The sequence below is a fragment of the Phoenix dactylifera genome, unplaced genomic scaffold (assembly GCF_009389715.1).
Source record: "Phoenix dactylifera cultivar Barhee BC4 unplaced genomic scaffold, palm_55x_up_171113_PBpolish2nd_filt_p 000465F, whole genome shotgun sequence".
NCBI lineage: Eukaryota > Viridiplantae > Streptophyta > Magnoliopsida > Arecales > Arecaceae > Phoenix > Phoenix dactylifera.
In genome coordinates this window covers 192,133-215,741 of record NW_024067889.1, presented here as the reverse complement: position 1 = coordinate 215,741, position 23,609 = coordinate 192,133, and the positions used below count along the sequence as shown (strand labels likewise).

Here is a 23,609-nt window from a genome sequence, read left to right as displayed (position 1 = left end):
CCTATAAATGGCCCTCCACCCTTCGAACTCCTTCTAGATAACGCTGTCCTTCTTTTCCCTTCCTCCGATCCTCATCACCTTGGAAGCCTCTTCTATCGCTCTCCACGTGAATCTTCTCACCTCCCCCTCGTGACCCGCCGAATCCAGTCATCCATTTCGAATCGCCGTTCTTGCGGATCCGATCGGACGCCGGCAGTGGTGGCAGCGACGCATTCTGGGCGGAGTTGGGCGCCGGAGAGCGGTGGCGATGTCGCCACACGCGAAGAATGAGTCACAGGAGATCGAGTACGAGTTGGAGGAGCCGATGGGATCGTCGCGGGGGATCCGCTGGTCCCTGATCACCTCCGACTTCGCCATCGGTCCCCTCCGCCGCCGGGCGCACAGCCACGAGAAGCTTCTCGAGCGCTTCGTCATCGAACCCGATAACAAGTACGTATTTAGATCTCCGCCTCCTCTTCCTCTCTCTCTCTCTCTCTCTCTCTCTCTCTCTCGCTCTCTCTTCTCCTTCCATTTTCCCCCCTTTTTCTCTTTCCTTTAACTTACCGTTAAATAGTCCGTTACGCTGCGCCACTCCTTTTTCAGTGGCCTTTCCTTTCTTGAGTCATCTATTATCCAAGAAAAGGGGAGAAACGGAGATCGTTTCGGTGCGCGAGTCTCGTGCACGGCAATCTGGCGTGGCGATCGAAGTGATCGATTCTGTCCGTCTGATTTGCAAGAATAGTGTTACATTTCGATCGGACGGTTATGAGGCGGATAAAGACCACTATTTTTGGTGGATTTGATATTTCTATCAATAAATTTATTATCCTGACGATGGATGAGCGAAAACCGGGAGCACACATAATGAAATCAATTTTACTATTTTTTTGATTTTTTTCTTGCAAATTTTTTATAAATAATTTTTATAAACGCTACTTTCCTAATAAAAGCCGAATGGCTTTGTCTCCTTCTTTATTAAAAAATATATATAATGAAATCAAAGTTAACAACGGAAGAGTTCCAGGTTGAAGGAGGAAAAAGAAATTAACGAAGTTTGATATCATATGATTATGCTTAAGAGGAGGAAACTGGTTATTTAAATCACTTCCTGCGATATGACTTGTTTTGAAGTAGATACATGGGGCTTGGTTTCCAGATATGTGGACTGAATTCAATGGACTGGTCCAATATTTTTCATACCTAACAATTAATCAAGCCTTAATAAATGGTTACCATCCGACTGATTAGCTCTTTTGCAAGACATATGAAAGGGCATCGCTATGACTATTCTATTCCCATTGGCTCTTATTATTCTTACTTTTAAATTCATTTCTTAGAATTATTTAAAAAAAGAGTATATTTTCAAGTTATGAACTGAGACATGTTGATAATTGTATAAAATTTTTAAAGAAACACGACAACCAAAAAGTTGTGACTTTTCTGTTAAATTCCTGCTACTTTTCTCCTCATATAAATTCTCACATACTACAGCTAACGTATAACTTTTCGTTTTACTTTCTTTCCGGCTAACAATTAGAAAACCTTAACTTAAAAGAACAACAAAAGAGTCCCATATGTGCTACTCAGGTTCCAAAACCAAAAATACTATTCATCTCTGCTCGAGGATATTTGGCGTTGTGTGGAGAGATATAGATCTTCTGAGCAACTCATATTTACCGCAAGACGAATAGAGTGGCAGATTGAATTGCATCTTCGGTAAGGTGGTCAGGTGGACCGATAGTGTGTAAATGTGTCCATCCCTTTTTAGATTGTTTTGGTTTCCAATTCAACTGGACATATTTATTTGAGATTTATATGAATTATTTATCTTATAAAAATTAAAAAAAAGAGAATGCCATCCATAAGTATAGATCCTATACAGCGCAATTTTGCACCTGTAGATACCTGCCATATTATCTGGTGGATGGTTGTCATTAATGAAAAAGAGCAGTCCATTTCCGACAGCTATCCATGAGAGGATCCCGTGGGCTACCTTAGATTTGAACTGACCCTAGCTGAGGTACCACACCGAGTCCGAACGTTGGATGCTTGTTCATTAATAATGCTAGATGCGTCCGAACGTCATGTTCTATGCCCCTGCCTTCTGGAACAACCTTTCGTTCCCGCGATTCTAGGCCAGTAAATAATAATACTATTCTAACGTTGACACGTGCACACTACCTGTCGCAAGTTGGACCACTAGCTCGTTGCCACGTATTCGATGATGTAACACTGCCAACTTGCCAATAATTTGTTATATTTTTAATTATTAATTTTTTATTTGTTTTAAAAATGTAAGGTAGGATGGAGTCCATTATAACCCAATACCATCAGCAACCACAATGATATTTCTGGAGTGTTTTCTCATATGCGGACGGACCGCATAAACGTTCTTATGCGGATCATCACGTTGGCTGTTCGCCGGGAGTTTTAAAGTTGACGGGGATGATGGTGGTGGTGCAGGTGGTACCAGCTGTGGACGAGGTTTATACTGGTATGGGCATTGTACTCGTCCTTCTTCACGCCGATAGAGTTCGGCTTCTTCAGGGGGCTCCCGAACAACCTCTTCTGGCTCGACTTCGCCGGCCAGGTGGCCTTCCTCGTCGACATCTTCGTCCAGTTCCTCGTCGCCTACCGTGACTCTCACACCTACCGCATGATCTACAAGCCCACCTCCATTGCTGTCCGGTACGTGAAGTCGAGCTTCGTCTTCGACTTACTTGGCTGCTTTCCTTGGGATGCTATATATAAGGTATGCTCTCTGTCTGTCTGCCCTTTTCTCATATAGTATAATGCGGGTGGTTTGGTATCAAAACAACAGGGGGGATGCATTCAATTCCTGCGTCGAGTTAGTTGAGCAGAACCTTGTTCGATTTCATGAAAGAGAAAAATGCTGTGGTGCATCACTGCTTCATTCCCCATTCGCCTGCTCGATGCCGGATTCTATTTCAAGTCTTCGATTTTTTTTCTCTCCTGTGCAATCTTGAACCTCCCCCCCCCCCTCCTATTTAGAATATTTCCAAGTGTTTAAAACCTGTCTTTCCTCACGCTTAACTTCTTGAAGTAGTCTGTTTATTTGTTCGCTTTTATGATCAACACATCTCTCTCTCATATGCTCAAGCTAGGCATGCGGAAATAAAGAAGAAGTGAGGTACCTTTTATGGATTCGATTAACTCGAGTACGCAAAGTCACAGATTTTTTTCAGAAGATGGAGAAAGACATCCGCATCAACTACTTGTTTACAAGAATTGTTAAACTCATAGTTGTGGAGCTCTACTGCACGCATACAGCTGCCTGTATATTTTACTACCTTGCAACAACTTTGCCAGCATCCATGGAAGGCTATACGTGGATGGGGAGCTTAAAGTTGGGTGATTATAGCTATTCGCACTTCAGGGATATTGATCTCGGAAAGCGTTACATAACATCATTATATTTTGCCATAGTCACAATGTCAACTGTTGGTAAATATTATTCTGACCATTCTCTATATAGAATTCCAAGCATCAACTATTATGACCCGTAAAACTGTGTTCTGAAAGAAAATATGTTAGTGTTTCTTGCATTCTAGTTGTATGGCTTATGGAAAGGTTAAGAACAATAAAGAGTTTTTTTAATCAAACGTTTCATCAGTAAATATTCTCCAGCTAATTATGTATATTCTAAAAGGGCCGTTCAAAAAACTTTCAACTGGGCTTCCTGATAGGTCTCTTAGTAATTTGTTTCATATCATTGTTTCCTGGTAAGATGCTCAGTCATTTTTCCATTGGTGCAGGTTATGGAGACATACATGCAGTTAACCCCAGGGAGATGGTATTCATCATGATTTATGTTTCTTTTGATATGATTCTGGGAGCTTACCTTATTGGCAACATGACTGCATTGATTGTGAAAGGATCAAAGACAGAAAGGTTTAGGGACAGAATGAAAGACTTGGTTAAATATATGAACAGAAATAAACTTGGAAAGGAGATTCGTGACCAGATCAAAAGTCATGTACGCTTGCAATATGAAAGCAGCTACACAGAGGCTTCTGTTCTTCAGGATCTCCCAGTTTCAATTCGTGCTAAGGTTTGTGAATATGAAGTATGAAGAATGCCTGCTTCATACCTATATAAGCGTGGATCCACTTATGTGGAAATTCTTCCTCTACCTCAGTTTCTTGTCTCACTTGTTTCCAATTAGCCCATAAAATGTCATTCGCAGAATTATCATATGAAGTGTTTCCTGATTCTCCCTTGGCACCTATTGCACAATTCTTGTTTTGGTAATTAACAGCAAGTCAGCAGTGCTAGGTTCTGGAAAGCTATCCTGCATACTATTTTATTACCAAACACTCAACAAAAACCTGCATTCCTTTTCAATATACATGCTTACTGTTGTAATATTCCATCAGCGAAGAGTGTTAAGAATCCTTTTAAGTATTGCAAGTTGTAGCATAAGTTCCAGTCTTAGGCTTAGCCAAGTTTGCTTGAAGTACTCTCAAATATGCCAAATTCTATATCTTAATGTGAAATATTTTGATTCATGCGATGAGTTTCTTCTGCAGATATCCGAAACATTATACAAACCATATATTGACAACGTTCCTCTGTTTAGCGGATGCTCAGAAGAATTCATTCACCAGATTGTAAGTGCCTCATCTGATTTGTTTTCAAATAAGTGGCAAGTACAAATAAATATTAAGTTTGCCAAGTCATTATATAGGAAATTTTTGTTCTATAAGGTTTTGCAGACATGGAAATGGTTTACTTTAAATACTTTATTCCATATCTTCAAGATTTTCTAATTTCATTTTCTAAGATGCCGGCTTGTATATAATCTTGCCTAAGTCCTGCAATACTCTTATTTGTATTTCTTAAAGAATTGGTATTTATATCCTGACTTTCTTGTTTCATTACAACTTACAAAAACAAGGATCCTTCACTTCTAAAAATGTTAAACTTGAAAATATTTTACAATCTTAGCTTGCTTGTGTCTTACTTATTATTATATTAACTGAACTTGAAGAAGTGCATAGTAGACAACCAAGAGATGATTTAGTTATGTACAATGAGGGACAAGGCCAAATTAGAGATAAGGGAAGCCGGAGATGGATCGGGAAAAAGTGATGGGTGAGGGTCGTTATATTAATGATGATTAAAGGATTATGCAATTTTAATAAAAATTATGTTGAAAGTTGACATGTAACTTCCCATAATAATGTTTAGGCCTTAGATTAGAATTATACTAAATCATAATAATCACTCTAAGGCAGCATTTGGTTCTTGGACAGGTAACCAAGGTGGCTCAAGTTAAGCCTCAGTAGTCACCACTTAACCAGTTAGCCATAGGTTTGATTAAAGTGTTGTTTGGCTGCTAGCCTGCTACTTAGTTAACCACACCTTTTTGCCAAGATGGTAGAAATGGTCTTTGGTTGCAAAAAGCATAGTCAAGGCCCATTTTTTTTTGCTATATGGACAACAATGCCCTTATGCATTGTCTACATTTGGATGAAAATGGCTAAGGACTTCACTCATCATATGAACAATGCACTAGCTGTCCAATATATCCTTTCTTGCCATATTATCATATTTGATGAAAATTTTCAAAATAATTTCAATTATACATGATTGTAAAAATGATAAGAATGGGTAGCATTTGCTGATTGGCCTTCCTTTTGCTTCAAAAAAGATATTACATGTAGCATATATACATAGCATATGGAGGCTAGGACATAGAAATTTAAAGTATTTGCAGCTCAGTTATGAAGGTCATCATTAGGATCCATACAGACACGGTTGCTCGACACAAAGATGCAGGGCATTCCAAACATGGATCTCTACTAACCATTATATCATCATTGCCACTTCTATCTGTGAGTATATTCCTGTGATGTGAAGAACATGAAGTAGCAAATATAAAATATAATATAAGAATCATGCAGATAGAGGCCTTTCTTGCAGCTAGAAGGAGTGGTGGCCCCAGAGGTGGATAATAAGTCATATACTCCAACAACATGATAGTATCAAGTATCAACTCTAGTCCCCAAAATGGGACAACAAGTCCGAAAATTGTACAAGTGACAGTGGCTGCAACAAGTAGGATGAAAGCCATCAACAAAGATCATGAAACAATGACATCCTTAGTTAGCTAGCATGCATCTTAAAAAGTGCTGGGTTTGGGACCTTACCTGACCTAAAAGGAATTCGGGGTTCAAAGTAACTAGGATTGGCGAGCTCCAAGATCTTTTGAAGCTACAATAGGTCTCCAACCACTAATATCACAAGCCGATCTAGAGACCATGGTGAGCAATTAGATGGAGACCTGAGTTGAGAATGTACAGCCTATGGCTGCCAATTAAGCTCCAAGCTACAACACACATCCACCAATCGATCTCCGGTAAGATAGAAAGGGCATATGTGCTGTTGACGATTGTGGGAAGTTACTGGCAAGAGAAAAGGGTAAGGGGAGCACCGATGCAGAAGAAAAGAAAGCAAACAAACTTGGGCCCTATCGACCCTTATGACTGGTGGTATTATGCTGATTGCCATAGCAACTAGCTAGGTCTGTGGAGACTGGACAATACCGCCCGTGTGGAGGGTGGGGAAGGGATAGAAGAGGGCCATGGTGAAAAGGGGTATGTGCCAAACCTAGCCAAGGTAGAAAGCAAAGAAATTGCCTTAACCACCTGGGGGGCAGTGTGAGAATGAAATTGGGGTTTGGAGAGGGGTTGCAGTTACTCCTTCCCTCCTAAATAACTTTAACCATGCCTAGTTGCTTAAAATGCTTTGATTGTCTACAGTTAACCATGCAAAGAATGAGACTATTTAGATGGTTAAGTGGATAACCAGTCCTTGACCAGGTTCTATCCAAGAACCAAATGCAACATGTAAGTGAATTTATAGTTTATCCTACTTGTGCTAATTTTGTAGGACTTCTTTGCCTATTTTTTTGTTTTTTGACGTAATGGAACCAGTACGAAAATTAGTTAGCTTTAAATATTGCATTTGTGCATCAATTTATCAAATCTTTTTCCTCCATCATCAATCATAACCAACAAATCCTACACATATATCTGAGATTAGAAGCATCAATCCTTGTTTGTATGTTTGTTAAGACTGTCCTATGTTAGGGCAACCTTTGGCAGATAATTTATTATGATGTTCATCCAAATTCTCTTGATTTTGGGGCAATTTTGCCCCTTCCACCTAAATTCAAGCTTTGCTAACTAAGCAGTCCTTTCATCTTTGCATTTAGCATGTTCTAGTTTTGTTAGTAAACAATAAAAATATTAATTTGCATGAATCACTCTCATGCAAGGTCCGCAATCTCGGTATCGGGCACCGTATCGGCACCTCATCGGTTTGGTATGGTACGGTATGGTACACTCTTGGACTGAAATAGATTTTTAGCCTTTTTACTCAATTTTTATATTGGTATGCCTCGATATAGGTCGGTACGTCTCAGTACGAGTCGATACGCACCTCGGTATAGGTCGGTACATCTCGGTATGGAGTTTATACCGACTTGAAGTTAAGTTTTATACAAATTTTCTTCCGGCACGGTACGATAAGGTACGCTCCATACCAGGCTGTACGGGGCGGTATGGCAAACCATGCTCTCATGCTTAACATAAATGATTATGTCATTTTTAATTCAGGTCTAGGAATTAGGGCAATCAATTTAATCTACATAATTATATTTTATACTGCACTTGATTAGAGTGTGTATTCCAGTCAGATATCTGCATCATTGATAGTGACCAAGCAAGCTCCTCCTAGCACTTTATTGCATGAATTTCTTGGTTAGTAAAATGTCATGTACATTTTCAATCTTAGTTGTAAACATTTTATTTGCGGTCTTTATGATTCGAGCAAAGAGTTTTGGAAGGCTCTCTATTAATGTGGTCCTTATTCAATAAAGTGATCCTCATTGCCACTGATGGTTGGACCAAGGAATTCTATATAGGAGCCTACTTGTTCTCCAAGCAGGTTTTAAGGTTAGGCCGTAGGTCAGGTTGGATGCATGTTGCTCTTTATTTGAAGCAATGTGCATCCTCCCTTCAAACAACTTATGGTGGGATCTTTGTCCCCCACCCTCTTTTCTATCGCGGTCTCTCTAACATGGTCAGGTATGCCTCATATCATACCGTCCTTCCATAGAAGAATGATATATAATTAGGAATTCTATATAGGAGCCTACTTGTTCTCCAAGCAAGTTTGAAGGTTAGGCTGTAGGTCAGGTTGGCTGCATGTTGCACTTTATTTGAAGCAATGTGCATCCTCCCTTCAAACAACTTATGGTGGGATCTCTGTCCCCCACCCTTTTTTCTGTCGTGGTCTCTCTAACATGGTCTGGTATGCCTCGTATTATACCGTCCTTCCATAGAAGAATGATCTATAATTAGGATGATAAGGCTGATACGTTGGCTAGGGTGTACCTTTTGTTCTTTTCTTTAGCTAAGATCATAGAACTTGTTAAGAAGGTGACAAAGAGTACCTTTAAATCGATTGTGTCACCTTGGGATGATATTGAGGCTATGGTCGAGTAGGTTGGTAAGATCAAGGGATCAAAGATGACCCTCTTGCATCAATACACACCCTAGCTTCTCATTAGTCCTCTTTACCAAGGGATGCTCGCTTCTTGAGGTAGGGAAATCCGAATAGCACGTTATAGTCTTTTGACCCAAATGCGTTCTTTAATTTCTGACCTTTCACCTTGGCTCTATCTCATATGGCATACATACTTTTGGTTATTGAAACCCTATTAAGGTTCTCTATGCCCCTAGACTTTAATTGCTATACGGAATGTAGGATCAACTCTTTTATTATTATTAGTAAAGTAAGGTAGGATGAGAGGAGAACGAAGTGAACCAAGACTCAAAGACAGAACACAAGAGTAAAGGTCCTTTTTCTTGTTTACGGGCCCTTGTTGCACTTCCTTCTTCCTTCTATTTACTTCACTCTTGCTGAATTTAGCTTACCACCCTCTTCTTTCCTTGCAGGCCTGATTGAATTTAACTACTTAGGACCACTGCTTGCCTAACAACCATGATATGCTGTACCGTACCGAACTTCGAGCGTACCATACCATACTGGTTCGGTACCGTACCGATACCGGTGGCATACCGACATTCGGTACGCTAGACGTACTACGTACTATATAGTACCGATACTATGCTAGTGTGGCACTGGTATGAGGTTCTGTACCGGTACGGCGAACCTTGCTTACAGCTTTGGTTGCTTAACCCGATACCACTGCTTCTTGTACCTTACTAATACTACCTATAAAACTGCTCTACCTGGAACTTAATGCTCATTGCCTTCTTTCTCGTAGGCTGGTAAGGTGAACGAAAGTCTGTGGCTTTTCGACTTTCTCAGCATGATCTTGCGACTTTTGGATCCTACCTTTAAGTGAGCACTTGAATCAATTTAACAAAAAGAGGTAAAATCCCCTAGTTGGGCTGTCTTTGAGCAAGCTCTTAGATTTCATCGTGAGTGAGAGAGGATCTAGGGCTGATCTAGCTAAAATTAAAGCCGTTGTAAATCTACGTTGTCACCTCGTAAACTCAAAGAGTTGCGTAGTCTGCCAGGCCTATTCTAGCCTTTAATCTAAAAGCTAAAACTCATGATAACAAAAATCATTTTTACGGTTTTCTTTTAGGTTACGTCAGGCAGATTAGGCCCTAGTTTCCTTGTCTCCTAGGTGATACAATATTTTTAAATCCTTTCTCAAGATTTCTTCTGCGCTAGTTTAGGCTCTTCATTCCTCTTTTCTAATGTTTGAATACAAATTTAGGCCAGCTCCGCATGCTAGGGTACCTTAGTTGTCCAACACCTTCTCAGTCATTTCTACATTATCTAACTGGTGCGAATCCTGCTTTTCCGGTCTGCACTAATTTCTGATCTAATATGTCCTAGTCATAGGGAAATCTGTTTTAGCATTATCATCTGTTGGCATTCATCTTTTTCACAGAGAACCTCTAGATTTCCAGACATTTTTTATCCATATAACATTTCAATATCCTACTATCTTAATAATAGTTTCTTAGGGTCTTTTTGGCCGTTGTAATCACAAAACACCCTAAAAACATAACTTCATTAGTTCCAGTTTGATTAGATATGACTTCAGCTCTCCCAAGAATTTTCATAGTCAAAAGATTATGTATGCTGGGTTCTTCTGCCCATCGATGCTAAACGTGACCTCATTATCAAATTAGATCCCACTAAATTACATTCTATTATTCAAATTTATCATAAAATCATCTTGATGTTTCACCAGTCTGCACTATCTTATGCAATATACATTATCACACTTCCACATCAATATTAGCAATATTTTGACAATTGTAAGGAGCTAATGCTCAGGGTCGCTTTGGTTGCATGAAAATAGACATGGAAGTTACATAATCGTGTAAGTGATTGAAGTCTGGATTTATGTACATAAACAAGTCAAGTAATTCATGTAATTGAAAATTATCACCCACTTTCAATAAGTGATTTTATCTGAAAAATTAATACTCACTATGGGCAATGTGGAAGTGCCTATGTAAAGTTACAACTAGTCTTGACTAAGTTGGCCATGATGATGGTAACTTTATGTGATTGACCATTTTTGACATGAATTCAATAGCATTTCCCATCGTTTCATTAAAAGTAAAGTTTGATCATAGTTGGCTATGGTAGGCTAGAGTTGAGGATATTAGTTTTATCATCTTTACAAACTCAGTTCTGTCATACATAATAGCCAGCACAAGTACTCAAAGTCAAGAAACTCATATGCATCTCTTCCCACACTCACATGTAGCCAAATGGATCTTAAGGATAGTTGTTTTGGTTGTCTAAAGTACCTTTTAAGCCTTGCAAGTACTAATCTTTAATGTCATTTGTCTTAATATCTTACTTCAATGTACATTTATCTATAAAGCAAATTAACTGTAATTTATTAAAACATTTGCTTACTGTTGATGTTTACCTTTCTAGCATCAAGCTAAATTAGTTCTCCCAGATTGTTTTCATTTTCTTTAAATAAATTTCTTCTCACTCACTCCAACTCCTTCCCATAACCTTCTAGTTTGGCTAATATGTGCACTTCCATCATGGTTACTGCTACATAGGCTATATGAGGATTGCATGTTATGCTAATTAATTCCAGCCATATTTTAGCTGGTAACTTAAGAAAGGGAAATCAAGAGGCTGGAGATCCACTGAAATTCATGGTACTGAATTTGATCTCTTAAAAAGGATTTTGCTGCCCCTCACAGGGATGAATCTGAAGACCTCTTGCCAATTTAAATAATAGATCCATTGCCAAAAAAGTAAGTGTATATTTGATGTCCCAATGTGCTATCCAGAGCACAGAAAAGGGTTAGTGCGATTCTTCTCTAATAGTGTTTTTCATGCTAAGATCTTACAAAATAAATTAGTTAACTGAAAATCATTGGTGTTTCTCTCTTTAATCTGGTTGCAGTGCCATTTCCCTTCTAAGTTTGCTCAAATTTCTCTGTTCTTGATCTGAAATGAATGACATGCTTTAACATTGTAATTTTATTATCTTCTATTAGATTCTTGTTCAATGAAATTCGGAAATTATCTTTCATCTTTCCTTAGTTTCATAATTTTCTCTACAATTATATTATTTTTGTTCTTAATAATTTTTATCTGTCTCTCTAACACCTAGTATTCCTCTCTCTTGTGCAATTTTCTCAAATTTTCATATAGCATTGTCAATGTCAATACATCTCTAGACCTGAATCAAAAAAGCAAATAGTTAATATCATGTTAAATTGCAATTCTCATGAGAAATTAGGGGACAACCCATGAATTTCCCTCAGGTATTCTTCAGACTTTTATAAGGTTGCATTATTACACATGATGTTTGTTCCATAAAATATGAAACACGAATACTTTCCATCCTGCGACATTTTCCTGAAGCAAAGCAATCTGGTTTCATCCTTTGCCATAATTATCGATGCATGTAAATCTTCATTAGATAATTTAAGGTTATGACTATGGCATATTTGTATCACGTGGTCATCTTCTTGGTCACTCTATAGTAAAAGCTAGTGAAGGCCCCATAACTGGTCAACTAGACCATATATGGGAAACGAAAGGAAAGAACCAGCCGAACACCCCATACAACAACTTTTCCAGCAACTAGCAGTGACATTTCAAGAATAGTGAGATGGATATTGTTGGCCATGATCTCTCCGGGTAACAGATTGTTCTGATGGTGAAAGTCAGCAGTAGTGGAAATTATTGATGCTTGATCAATTTTTATCTATGGATTTCATAGCTTTTTATGTAAAACTTTGGAGTGTGATTCTTTGCTTTCCATGATGAGTGCAGCAATCCACTATTACAGTCCAAAACTGAAATATATACGATAAAAAATTGCTAATCCCAGTGTGAATAAAATAAATGGAAATACGATAATACAATATTGCTAATGTATTACCTATACTGCAGTATCTCTAAAAGGTTTTTTTTTAACAGAAATTACAACCTAACAATTTCCCGCAATGTTTTTTTATTTCTGTGTTTCCAGGTATATGTGTAAAAATATGGTTTAAAATTTAAATCCTTGCCAAGCAGGAGTTTTCTATTTTCTTTAAGAAATGTGGACAAAGAAAACATTCTTTTTTAAGACTTGAACTTACCTGAGGGCTGACCACAACAATTATCCAGGGCCAATCTGCATTTTCCGTTTGTTTTTATTTATATTAGAAATTTGATTAAAATCATGATAATTTATCATGAATCCAAGAATTCTGTTTAGGATTGCATCAAATTTTCTTGGGAGGAAAAGTTGAACATTGGGCATTGATTGGATTGTGATGTGCATTTGGAAATGTCTGATATATTTCCCAATCATATGCATCGTTTATGTGTAGTTAATTTAATATTACTCATGTTTTGTCCTGTATAAATAAGTAATGGTCTTTGATATGCCTGGAAAATCTTATTTTTGAGGTGCTAAGATGCTGGTTTCCTGTTTCTTTGATCTTATGATCGATTGGTGTGTTGTCACTTTTTGTCACATGATTAATTTTATAGAAACTAGTGGCACCTTTTCCAAAACAGTGGTCTTGATATTTTTCCTTCCTCCATTTTCTTTGGGCCAATAACTAAAACAACATGGTTACGACCTGGCAGATTATCAAGCTGCAGGAAGAGTTTTTCCTTCCAGGAGAGGTGTTATTGGAACAGGGAGATGCAGTAGATCAGCTATATTTTGTCTGCCATGGTAAGCTGGTAAGCTAATAGCCAATCATCATTCTTTTGTCTCCGATTTTCAATATGAAACAAAGTTTTTTTTTTCTTCCTGTGTCATGTGTGTTCAAAACCATAATCTCTTCCCTGAGCAACTGCTGAGGATATGGGTTCCAAACATCTGTTGAAGTCTGGTTGGCACAACGAAGGAAGAAATTAACTTTTCCATATTTTAGTACAGACCAAAGATATTCTTGCATTACTAGATGGCAATAAATTAGTTCCTGTTGGCACTGATATTATTTTTCCTTGCGATTTTGCTTTATTTGATTTATCTCTAACTTCATCTCATAGTTTAGCAAAAATTCTGGGTTGTGAGTCCGTGATAAGTGGTATTAGAGCCAGGCCCATTGTGCGTCACAACCTTTATCAGTCATATGGTCCCTTACTAAGAGATACTAAGGTCGAGTAGGACCCGAGCCATGGGTGGACCCCTTTCACTTGATTAGGAGCCAACCATGATAAGGGTGTCACAAGATTGGGTGAGGGAGATTGTCATAATCCCACATTGACTAATAAAAAGGGTTCTGCATAGTTTTATTAGCCTGAGCTGGTCCTCCTAATAACTTAAGATTTTGGGTTGTGAGTCTATGACAAACTACAAATTTCCATTCTTTAATATTACTATTTTTTCTCAATGTCAATAAAAATTTGAATGATTTATCAGTTGTACCCTTAGATTCCTGTACACATGCATTATTTCGAGCAGCTACATTCATGTCAACAGCACATATATGACTTTTTTCAGTTTATCTGTTATAGTTTTCATGTCTTTTTCCGAAAGTGACACCAAAAACCCCCCAACAAGATCGTGAGTTAGTGAATGAAAAGAGACTGTGAGTCTCTATACAATTACACTATTTCTGGAGAATATTTCTGCTTTCTTGGTTAGAACTTGTATTTCACTTTCAGGTTAACTATGTTTGTGTAAATTATACATAATATCAAGCAATTATACAATTACACCAGGATATCTAACTAAGTTCATCTGTAGTGAAGCCAAATCAGAAATTATACATAATATGCAAGCAATGCATCTATTACTTCAGGTCATAACAGTTTCTTTGTGCAGGAAGGAGTAGGGATTGGTGAAGATGGATCAAAAGATACAGTTTTGACCCTGCAGCCCAACAGTTCCTTTGGAGAAATTGCGATTTTGTGCAACATTCCTCAGCCTTTCACTGTTCGTGTTTGTGAATTGTGTAGACTTTTGCGAATTGATAAACAAGTCTTCACAAATATTCTACAAATTTACTTTGTAGATGGTCGGAGAATTTTGAACAATCTTCTAGAGGTAATTTTGGAACTTTTGTAAAATTCCAAGTCTTTCCTGAATAGCTTCTAACATTGTTCATTTTTACTGGTAGCCTTTAGTCAATTGTTAGGCATTGATTTCAATCTTCATACCTGCAGAAATATCTGATTCTGTAAGATTTTTAAATTTTCATTTTTGTGTGAAATGCTTATTAACCTACATATTTTCATCAAAATTGCAGGGCAATGATTCCAATCGAATCAAGCAACTGGAAAGTGATATTACATTCCATATCACTAAGCAAGAAGCTGAGCTTGCTTTAAGAGTAAACAGTGATGCTTTCTATGGAGATCTGCATCACCTTAAAGGTTTGATCCAAGCAGGAGCAGATCCTAATAAGACTGATTATGATGGACGCTCACCCTTGGTATGGACCTGTGGTAACAATTTTCTATATCTTAAATTTGGTTTGGAGTCAGTAGTAAAAGCACATTTGAATCTGATTAGGCTGTATGTGTTGCAAAATGGTAATTATTTGACAGCTTTTCTTTTGCTTATATATATATTAGACCTAATGACACTTAACATATGTTTCTTATAACATGATATAAAGAGCTATATCAGATATACAGATTTATAAAGGTGATAAGCATCTGCATGATATGCACATCACATACTCCACTTCTCATATGTAGGCCAATGGTAAATGTCTGTGAGCCTGTGGAGATTAGTATGATCTGTGTACTTAAAGCACTTGCAATTTCATGTGCATGTATATCGAGCTTTCCTCTTTCTATAGATGTAACTCACAAGGCTGCAGTGCTGGTGCTGGCATGGGGCATGCATGTCTCTTGCGGTACCCTGCATATCGACCCCACTGGCCCACCAATGCTTGTCAGGTTGATACGGCACCCCCCCCCCCCCCCCCCCCCCCCCCTCTTCAAGCATTTCAGCCAGTGGGTTTGCTGTGGTGGCTGCTGTCTTGTATGCTCTATGCTAGTGGCTCTCAAGTCCTTAGCTATATGTTAAGAAAGCTCTACGGTAGACATCTCTATAGTCATTGATTGAATGTCTTGTGCATACTCCTGTATATGGTTGTTTTTGCTAGAATTACTACATTGGTTTGTCTTAACAAAAATAACATTTTTATGTTATGCATCTGGAAGCATGTTATGTTGAACTCATATAGTTATGAAGCATGCTAACCTAATTGATTTTCTTATCAGCATCTTGCAGCAGCAAGAGGGCATGAAGATATCACTCTATTTCTCATCCAAGAAGGCGTGGACATTAACCTTTCTGGTACCCTTGTTGGACCGCTTTTTATTTCATATTTAAGTGGATTTAAACATCACCACATCCTCTGTTTATTAGATACATATATACATTCACTCATACATATCCATGTCAATCAGACAATTTTGGAAACACACCCTTGTTTGAGGCTATCAAGGATGGACATGATCGAGTGGCTTCTTTACTCTTTAGTAGAGGAGCACAATTAAGTCTTAAAGATGCTGGTAGCCAACTTTGTGCAGCTGCTGCAGAGGGGGATTCAGATTTTATCAAAAGAGCTTTATCTTACGGTGTTGATCCAAACTCAAAAGACTATGATCACCGCACAGCGCTTCATATAGCTGCTGCTGAGGGATTATATTTCATAGCAAAGTTGCTTTTAGATGCTGGGGCAAGTGTTTTTGCTATGGACAGGTACGATTTAAATATTTGATTTCTATGCCTTTAATTTATTTTATCATCATTGTTTGAGCTACCCTATTGTCTATTTAACTAGGAATTAAGATTCTCTGAATCAGGGATGTAATATATTTCTGCATTTTTTTAAACAAGATATATCTCTTAGAATCAACACTTGCAGTCATTTACCAAAAAAAGTGCTCTGAAATTGTTCTAAGTTAATGTATCAAAAATCAGTTTTATTTGATGGAATATTGCACTTTAACACTACAGTTGTGGTCACACGGCATGCTAATTCTTGAATGAACATGCGGCTCTGGTACTAGGTCCTCTCAAATATTAATATTGACTTGATTTACCAAAGAAGTCTTTGATATGGTTTCTCTGGTAATTTTCTATGGAGCCAAATGGAGTACAACTGATTGATAACTATATGATATCTGATTCTACATGTAGTCAACATAATAGAAAATGGACTTCGTACTTCTAAGTTAGTAATAGCAAAGGTGTGATAAAGAGAGTTATTGGAAAGACCAAGGTTTTTAAGTACACATCCATATTAGCTGGTATAGGGCACATATTGTACAAGTGCTATTGTCACGCCCCGAACCCGTCACTTGAGTCGCCTATATAACATGGCCGCATGAACCCTAAAGCGATGCCTTAAAGATCATGCAAGGTCTAAGATGAACAAATTTCCAATAACTCCAAAAATTTAAATGAACAGATAATAACCAAAAACTCCAACTAAATAAGTCCATTATAATCAAGCAATCAAACTTGCTTAATTACAAAAAATTTAAATGTTCTTGGGTATCAAAAACTAAACTAACTAATGAATGGACTATATATTTCCCAGTTTTAACATTAGTCCATATGTACTAAAAAATTCACTTTTTAAAAACATTTTCATTAAAACTTAGATAAATAAGTTTAGAAGATCCACAAATAAATGACCATTTTGCTGCATATGTTCATTAAATGATATTGATGAACTGAGATGCATATCAAGATAACTAATTAGTATCAATATAGCTGAAAATATTTTGTAAATCCATATTCCGATGGGATAATCACCCAATTATTTGAGTTAGCTTGAGAATCATTTGATCAAAAATATTTTTCGATTATATAAAAAAGTCCTTGTATAAAATTCATATAAAATTAAATGAACTGATGCAAGATCATTTCGAGGCTTGAAGCATAAACATGTAGATTCAGTCTTATTAGTAGACAAGCTCATATTATAAATCAGGCAAGGCAACTCCCCATACTGTAATTAACCCAATTAATGAATGAGTTGGTAATGTTGATTCATTTATGATTTGAAAAAGAGTTTTCCCTCACAAAATCAAGGGTTTAGCTCTTTTGGATAAATTGGAGCTTTTCATTTTATAAATGAGTTACTGCATTCATTTTAGTTTTTTTGATGTAATTTGCATAATTATTAGGTTCTTGAGGGATAAGGCTTATTTCATCCCTGTGTATTTTGTTCTTTGTGATTTAATAAAACATCCCACATTCCCACCCATTTAAAGGTTCTCTTTTCACACACACACACAGAGAGAGAGAGAGAGAGAGAAGACACCAGAATATGTGCAACTCTTTGAACTCTCGTGTGTAATCATGTTTATAGAAAAAATTATGACCTCCGATTTGGTCATAATCAATGCAAAGTTAAAAGCCGGCCATCAATTGAGATATGCCGATGGTTCTGGTTCTCGGTACGGATTTGAGCATTACTTTGGGAGATCCCCTTTCACACAAAACAATTCATTCAATTTTTTCTGGCATAATTGACCTTGTACATAAAACCGTGCTATCTAATCATCTGCTAATACTGCAGATGGGGAGCTACACCATTGGATGAAGCACGAAAGAGTGGAAACAAATCCTTGATGCTGCTGCTAGAAGGTGCAAAGTCTGATGAGCTCTCCAAATTTCCTGAACGTGCTCGGGAAGTTCAAGGTAGCTACTTTTTTTTATTATTATAATTATAGTGCTGTTGGTGCTGAAAGATTTAGTTTCATCATAGAATTGTTGATATTGCTGGTTTACTTTTAGTCAAGCGAATGAATGTCCTCCTATATGACTTATAAGTTTTTATGAAACTAGGACTCGAGAAAGATAGACCGAACAAGAAAAGATATGGTTTTCAAAATACTCTGTGGACCCTACATATGAACAGTTGATATGGGAAGAAAACACATGCCTTCTTAATTCGAAGAAAAAAAGGACCATCTAACTCAAGCCAGAAAAGGAGCTTCACTTTAGTGCAAAGAGCTGTATATCTCACATCAGCATAACAAAACATCCCTTGCAATGACTCATTTATACACTTGTTTAACTTAGACTTTCCTTTCAACAAAAGCCATCAAGTTCACTTTGTAAAATATGGCAAGGATCTTCCCCTTCCTGTTAAAGACAAGAAGTTAATGGAAAAAACTTTTTACTCAAGACCTTCGGTACTCCATAGAAACATTTGGATCACCTATAGTTCTGAACCTTCTCAAAGTACCCTTATGCATATTACTTAAGTATTAGCTTTTGGTTTGGTTTGGAATATTGTAACCAGCATCCTGAAGATAAATAAAATGATCCTTCATTTACAAAATATCAATGACATAATCCATGAATCTTTACTGTCTGAATCTCTTATAATCCATGATATCTCGCAATGCAGATAAAATGCATCCAAGGAGGTGCACAGTGTTTCCTTTTCACCCATGGGATTCGAAAGAAGAGAGAAGAGAGGGAGTCATGCTATGGATCCCATGCACCATGGAGAAGCTCATTAGATCCTCTAGAGAGCAACTAAAGTCTTCAGGTTCACGTATACTGTCAGAAGATGGGGCCAGGATTCTTGACGTAGATATGATATCTGATGGCCAGAAATTGTATCTAGTTGCAGATCAAGAAACAAGTACACATAACAACCAGCATACTTGAATTGCATGTACACACATTATTCTATAAAATAATAGTTATCATTTGTTTCATGCCTTTTCCCCCTTCCTTTTCAATGTTGCATGCCTATAGGAGATATGGTGAGGACATGAAATCAAAGTGTTCGACATTCTATACATTCCCATAATATTAATAGGCCTCTGTAAATTGTAATCAAAACTGCAGCCTGTCAAGGCAAAGTGTGGTATTAGGTTAGGAAACAGCCATATAGAAACTGTTCTATAAATTGGTCTTTGAAGGGGTCTTCTTTGGATATTTAGGGTCTTTGAAACCTTGAACTTTGTCTAGTCCAAAGAAATGCTGCTTTCTGATAACTTCAGAAATCATAGCAAAAAGTTATTAATATACGAATAATGAACAAGATTAAATGATGAATTAGAATTGAATGAACTCACCCCAACCTCTGAAAAGTATCTAAGTTGCTATCCAGCACTAAGAATGTGCCTCAAAATTTTCCTTGGCTTGTGACAAAACGTAGTTTAGAGATGTATTGGAGGGACAGTATCTTCTATTGCATAAAGATGAAACTTGTTACTAGTTTGGTGGTATTATTAGTAAAAGATTAGATATTTTTATCTAGCAATCCAAAAAGGCAGGAAAGGCTGATAGCTAACACCTAATCTCATGGTGGTATGATCTCTTTTATCGAAGTCAGACGTCTCAAGATTCACACTGAAGCAACTGGCACATAAATGATGTTGCAATGGTTTGGAGGCTGCAGGTATATGCCTACCTTTACTATAGCATAACAATATCCGAGATGAGTGGTGACATTTGAAGAACAATTTGAAATCAAGTGTTGTAAGTTTCAATATATCTTTGGAACAGTCAAAGTTATGAGCAGAAGAATGATTTTTAATCTATGCAAACCTATTTGTGATCTGCTATTTACTGATTGCAAGAAAAAGAATGGACACAAGAATTACTGAAGCATATCTGCAGAGCATTTACCTGTTGCTGAACTTCTCAACAGCATCGGATGCATAAAGACGTGTTGCATTGGCCTTTTCCAGAACCATATAAAGTTCTCTTCCTCTTGTAATTAACCTTGGCAATTATCCAAGCATTATTTTTGGCTCTAATACACACTTCAATATCTTTTCCATGGTCTGGAATACCCCACTTTGCCCGACTTCTCTAAATGAAGTTCTTCTCTTAGCTTATTAAGTTAAGTAAGGAGTCTTGGAAAGCAAGATGCACAGAAAGAACCCTATTAAAGCACATGTACTGAATTTGTATATAGTGCCTTTTGGTTATTACAATGATGAGCTCACTTTGCAGGATAAGAATTTCTATATGGATGGATGACCTTTCTTCACATCCTATTTTTTTCTTTTTTGTTTTTATTGTATGTTATGAGATTGACGAACCCCATTAGCAAGAAAAGTTCTATCCCGATTTGACTTTTAGATTTTCTCTTTAAGATGGGCGCTAAAGGAAATGTGGCAAAATAAGAAGTCCGTTCCATATGATATCCTCTGGTATACGCACTTGAGGATTTTTTTTTCACCACTTGGGCTCGGTTTCAAATCAGATCATACTGTAAGGCCAAGTTTTTGCCATGCTAATCAATAGGTCAGGCCTAGTTCAATGTTTTAGGCTGGACGAAGTGCTAGGCTTTACACACACAACTTTCCTTCTTTCAATTCTATTAGTCTACTTGTTGACCATATAAATCTTCAAAAAATCTTCAAGATCATGCAACCAAATATTCGAAAGATAATCAAAGAATATTCATAAAATTATCAAAGCATATTCCTAGAATCTAATGTATAGTTTCCATTAAGGAATTACTGTAGCATATTTTGGAATCTATTATTGTACATTTTCATCCTTGTATCTATTACCATTGTAAGACATAGTACAGAAATACTATAAAAGAATATGCAGACCTCCTCACCAAAACAGGTTGAGAGAGAGAATTTTCCCACAACTCCTTTTTTTTTTTTCTTCACGGTATCAGAGCTCCTTTAACTTGCGTCCATCGATCCTCTCTTCCATCCATCTTCCATCCTCTTTCCTAAGCCTCTCTTCTATGGCTGTTGTTCAATATTCTCTCTCCAGTCATTGTCTTTTCTTTGCTCTTGCTTACCCAGCCAATTTTCAGGCCATCCTTTCACCCATTTTCTCTCAGCAGAATACCTCTTCTTCCTCCAATCTTCCCTCTATCGGCGTTAGATTGGAAAGACCCAATTATCCTGTATGGAAAACATGTTTTATTCCATATCTAAGAGCCTTTGACCTGCTTGGTTATGTCGATGGCTCATATCAATGTCCCCCAGCAACCGTCACCATTGACAAGGATGACACCTCCATGGCCAACTCCAACTTTGAATATCGCAACCAGCTTGCCTTGGGCTAGATCATGAACTTGGTTGGTCATTTGGTGGGTATTGATTTGACATGAGAAGCTTGGATAATCTTGGAGCAACTGTTTGCTACCCACAACAATGCTCGAGGCTATACTCATTTATCTGCAACTTCAAACTGTATGCAAGGGGAGTTGTTCGATCTCAGAATATATTTAAGAGGCCAAATGTTTGATTGACTCTCTTGCTGTGGTTGAATAGCTTATTTCCTATGGAGATCAGTGCAAGCACGTCACCAATGGCCATGGTCTTGCATACGACTTGTACATGACAACTCTCAATGCTCAGAAAGGAGATCGATCGATTCTCAAAGAACTTCATGGCATGCTACTGATACGAAATATGCTTGGCGATCCAAAGCAGCCGGCCTATGGCGATCCCTTGCACTTAAACATCTAATCCTCAAAGCGGAGCATCCCACCTACAGCATGGCATTGCAGAAACTGAATCTGCAAGTAACGCAGCTCAATTTACTGCCTCTTACCATGGTAATCATAGGAATAAACAAAGGAGGATACGATGCCAACTTTGCAACAAAAATGGCCATACAATACTGAGTATGGCCACACAACTCTTAAAGCAAATCAAGACCCTTCAACGTCTTGGACTCAATTAAATTAGGCATTGGAACAACTAAACCTAATGTAACTTGACCCAATCTTATATGTGTTAGAATAATTTCAAAATATGGGCTTACACTGATTGCGTATTTTTGTTTTATAAAATGGGTTAGACGTATGGCTCAGAATGGTACTATGATTAAGCCCAATATGATGTGTGATCATTTTGTTTTATGGGCTTTGGTGCACCTTGGATGTATAGGATTGAGTCCTATTTATTGTGGTACTTTTGGTATGTAGGCCAGGAAACCCAATTAGGGTTTTGGAGCTTTTAATGGGAAGGCTCCTCTTTCTTTCCTATATATAGGCTAGGTCCCCCTCTCCTCTCCATATGGTTGATAGCTTGCCCCATTGACGGCTATCTTTTGTGAGGAGCAAGGAATGGAAGATCCAGCCGCTATTATTCCAGGTGATTGAGGAACGTATTCAATATGTCTTCCGCAGGTATATCTCTTAAACTTGAATACGGTATTATTTGTGATTTTAAATCTTAGCATGTTATAATTTATTACTAACAATTGGTATCAGAGCCTCCATGCTAGGATTAGAATCCTTCGTATACAATTATTATTTTATCTAGATTTATGGATTTAATGCATTGCTAAATGGATCTTCTGCATAAATGGATCTTCCATTGATAATCAAGTATCTGGTTTGATTTTAATAATGATTTGAATGAAATATGATTGAATATAATTTTCGGATTAAAAAAAAAAAGGAAAAAAAAAGGGAAAAGGTTCACTGTTCATCTTTTTCCTTTTTCCTTCCCGTAAGCTTCACTGTTCATCTTCCATGGAAGATGTTCTCAAAAAAAAAAAAAAAGGGGGATGAAGGGGAGGCAAGGCCTCCCTGGACTCGCGTCCGGCGTCCCCGGGAGGCGGACGGCATGGTCCCGCGGCTGTGAAGCCGGGGGCGCGTCCCAAGCCACCCCACGGCCGGCCGCCGGCCGTGGGGGCCTTCTCCCGGCCACCCCACGGCCGCAGGCCGTGGGGGCCTTCTCCCGGCCACCCCACGGCCGGCCGCAGGCCGTGGGGGCCTCTCGGCGTCGGGGGCTTTCTTTCGGCCACCCCACGGCCGGCCGCAGGCCGAGGGGCCTCGCGGCTTCGGGGGCCTTCTCCCGGCTACCCCACAGCCGGCCGCGCAGCGGCCCGGGGAGCCTCGCCGGCCGCTCGCAGTGGCAGGCGTGGGTGGCAGCCATGGGTGGCAGCCGCGGGCTGCCACCATGGGGCAGCCATGGGTAGCAGCCACGGGCTGCTTCCCAAACAAGGGAACAGCGGCGGCCAGGAAGAAGATAGGCCAAAAAAAAAAAAAAAAAAAGGTTTTAGGGTTTTTGCCCTTTGATTGGGCTTGGGCCTACTAAGCCCAACCTGAATGGGTCCATGGTTGCAGGTTGGGCTCTTTTATATAACCAACCCAATTTTATTTAATGGACCATAATGGGTTTTTGGACCTGGGGCTAAGAGTTAGTAA

The 23,609-nt window shown here is 38.2% G+C and overlaps 1 protein-coding gene across 1 annotated transcript; it reads left to right on the top strand.

Annotated features, from left to right (window-relative positions):
• LOC120106104 (potassium channel KOR1-like) lies at nt 1-19,186 on the top strand. Its single transcript, XM_039118990.1, has 12 exons — nt 1-429; nt 2,443-2,731; nt 3,105-3,444; nt 3,756-4,051; nt 4,530-4,610; nt 13,117-13,215; nt 14,306-14,527; nt 14,730-14,915; nt 15,715-15,790; nt 15,904-16,198; nt 18,030-18,151; nt 18,867-19,186. Exons 1-12 carry the CDS (start codon nt 248-250, stop codon nt 19,130-19,132), a joined length of 2,454 nt encoding a protein of 817 aa, XP_038974918.1. The 5' UTR covers nt 1-247; the 3' UTR covers nt 19,133-19,186.
• The last annotated feature ends 4,423 nt before the right edge of the window (nt 19,187-23,609 follow it).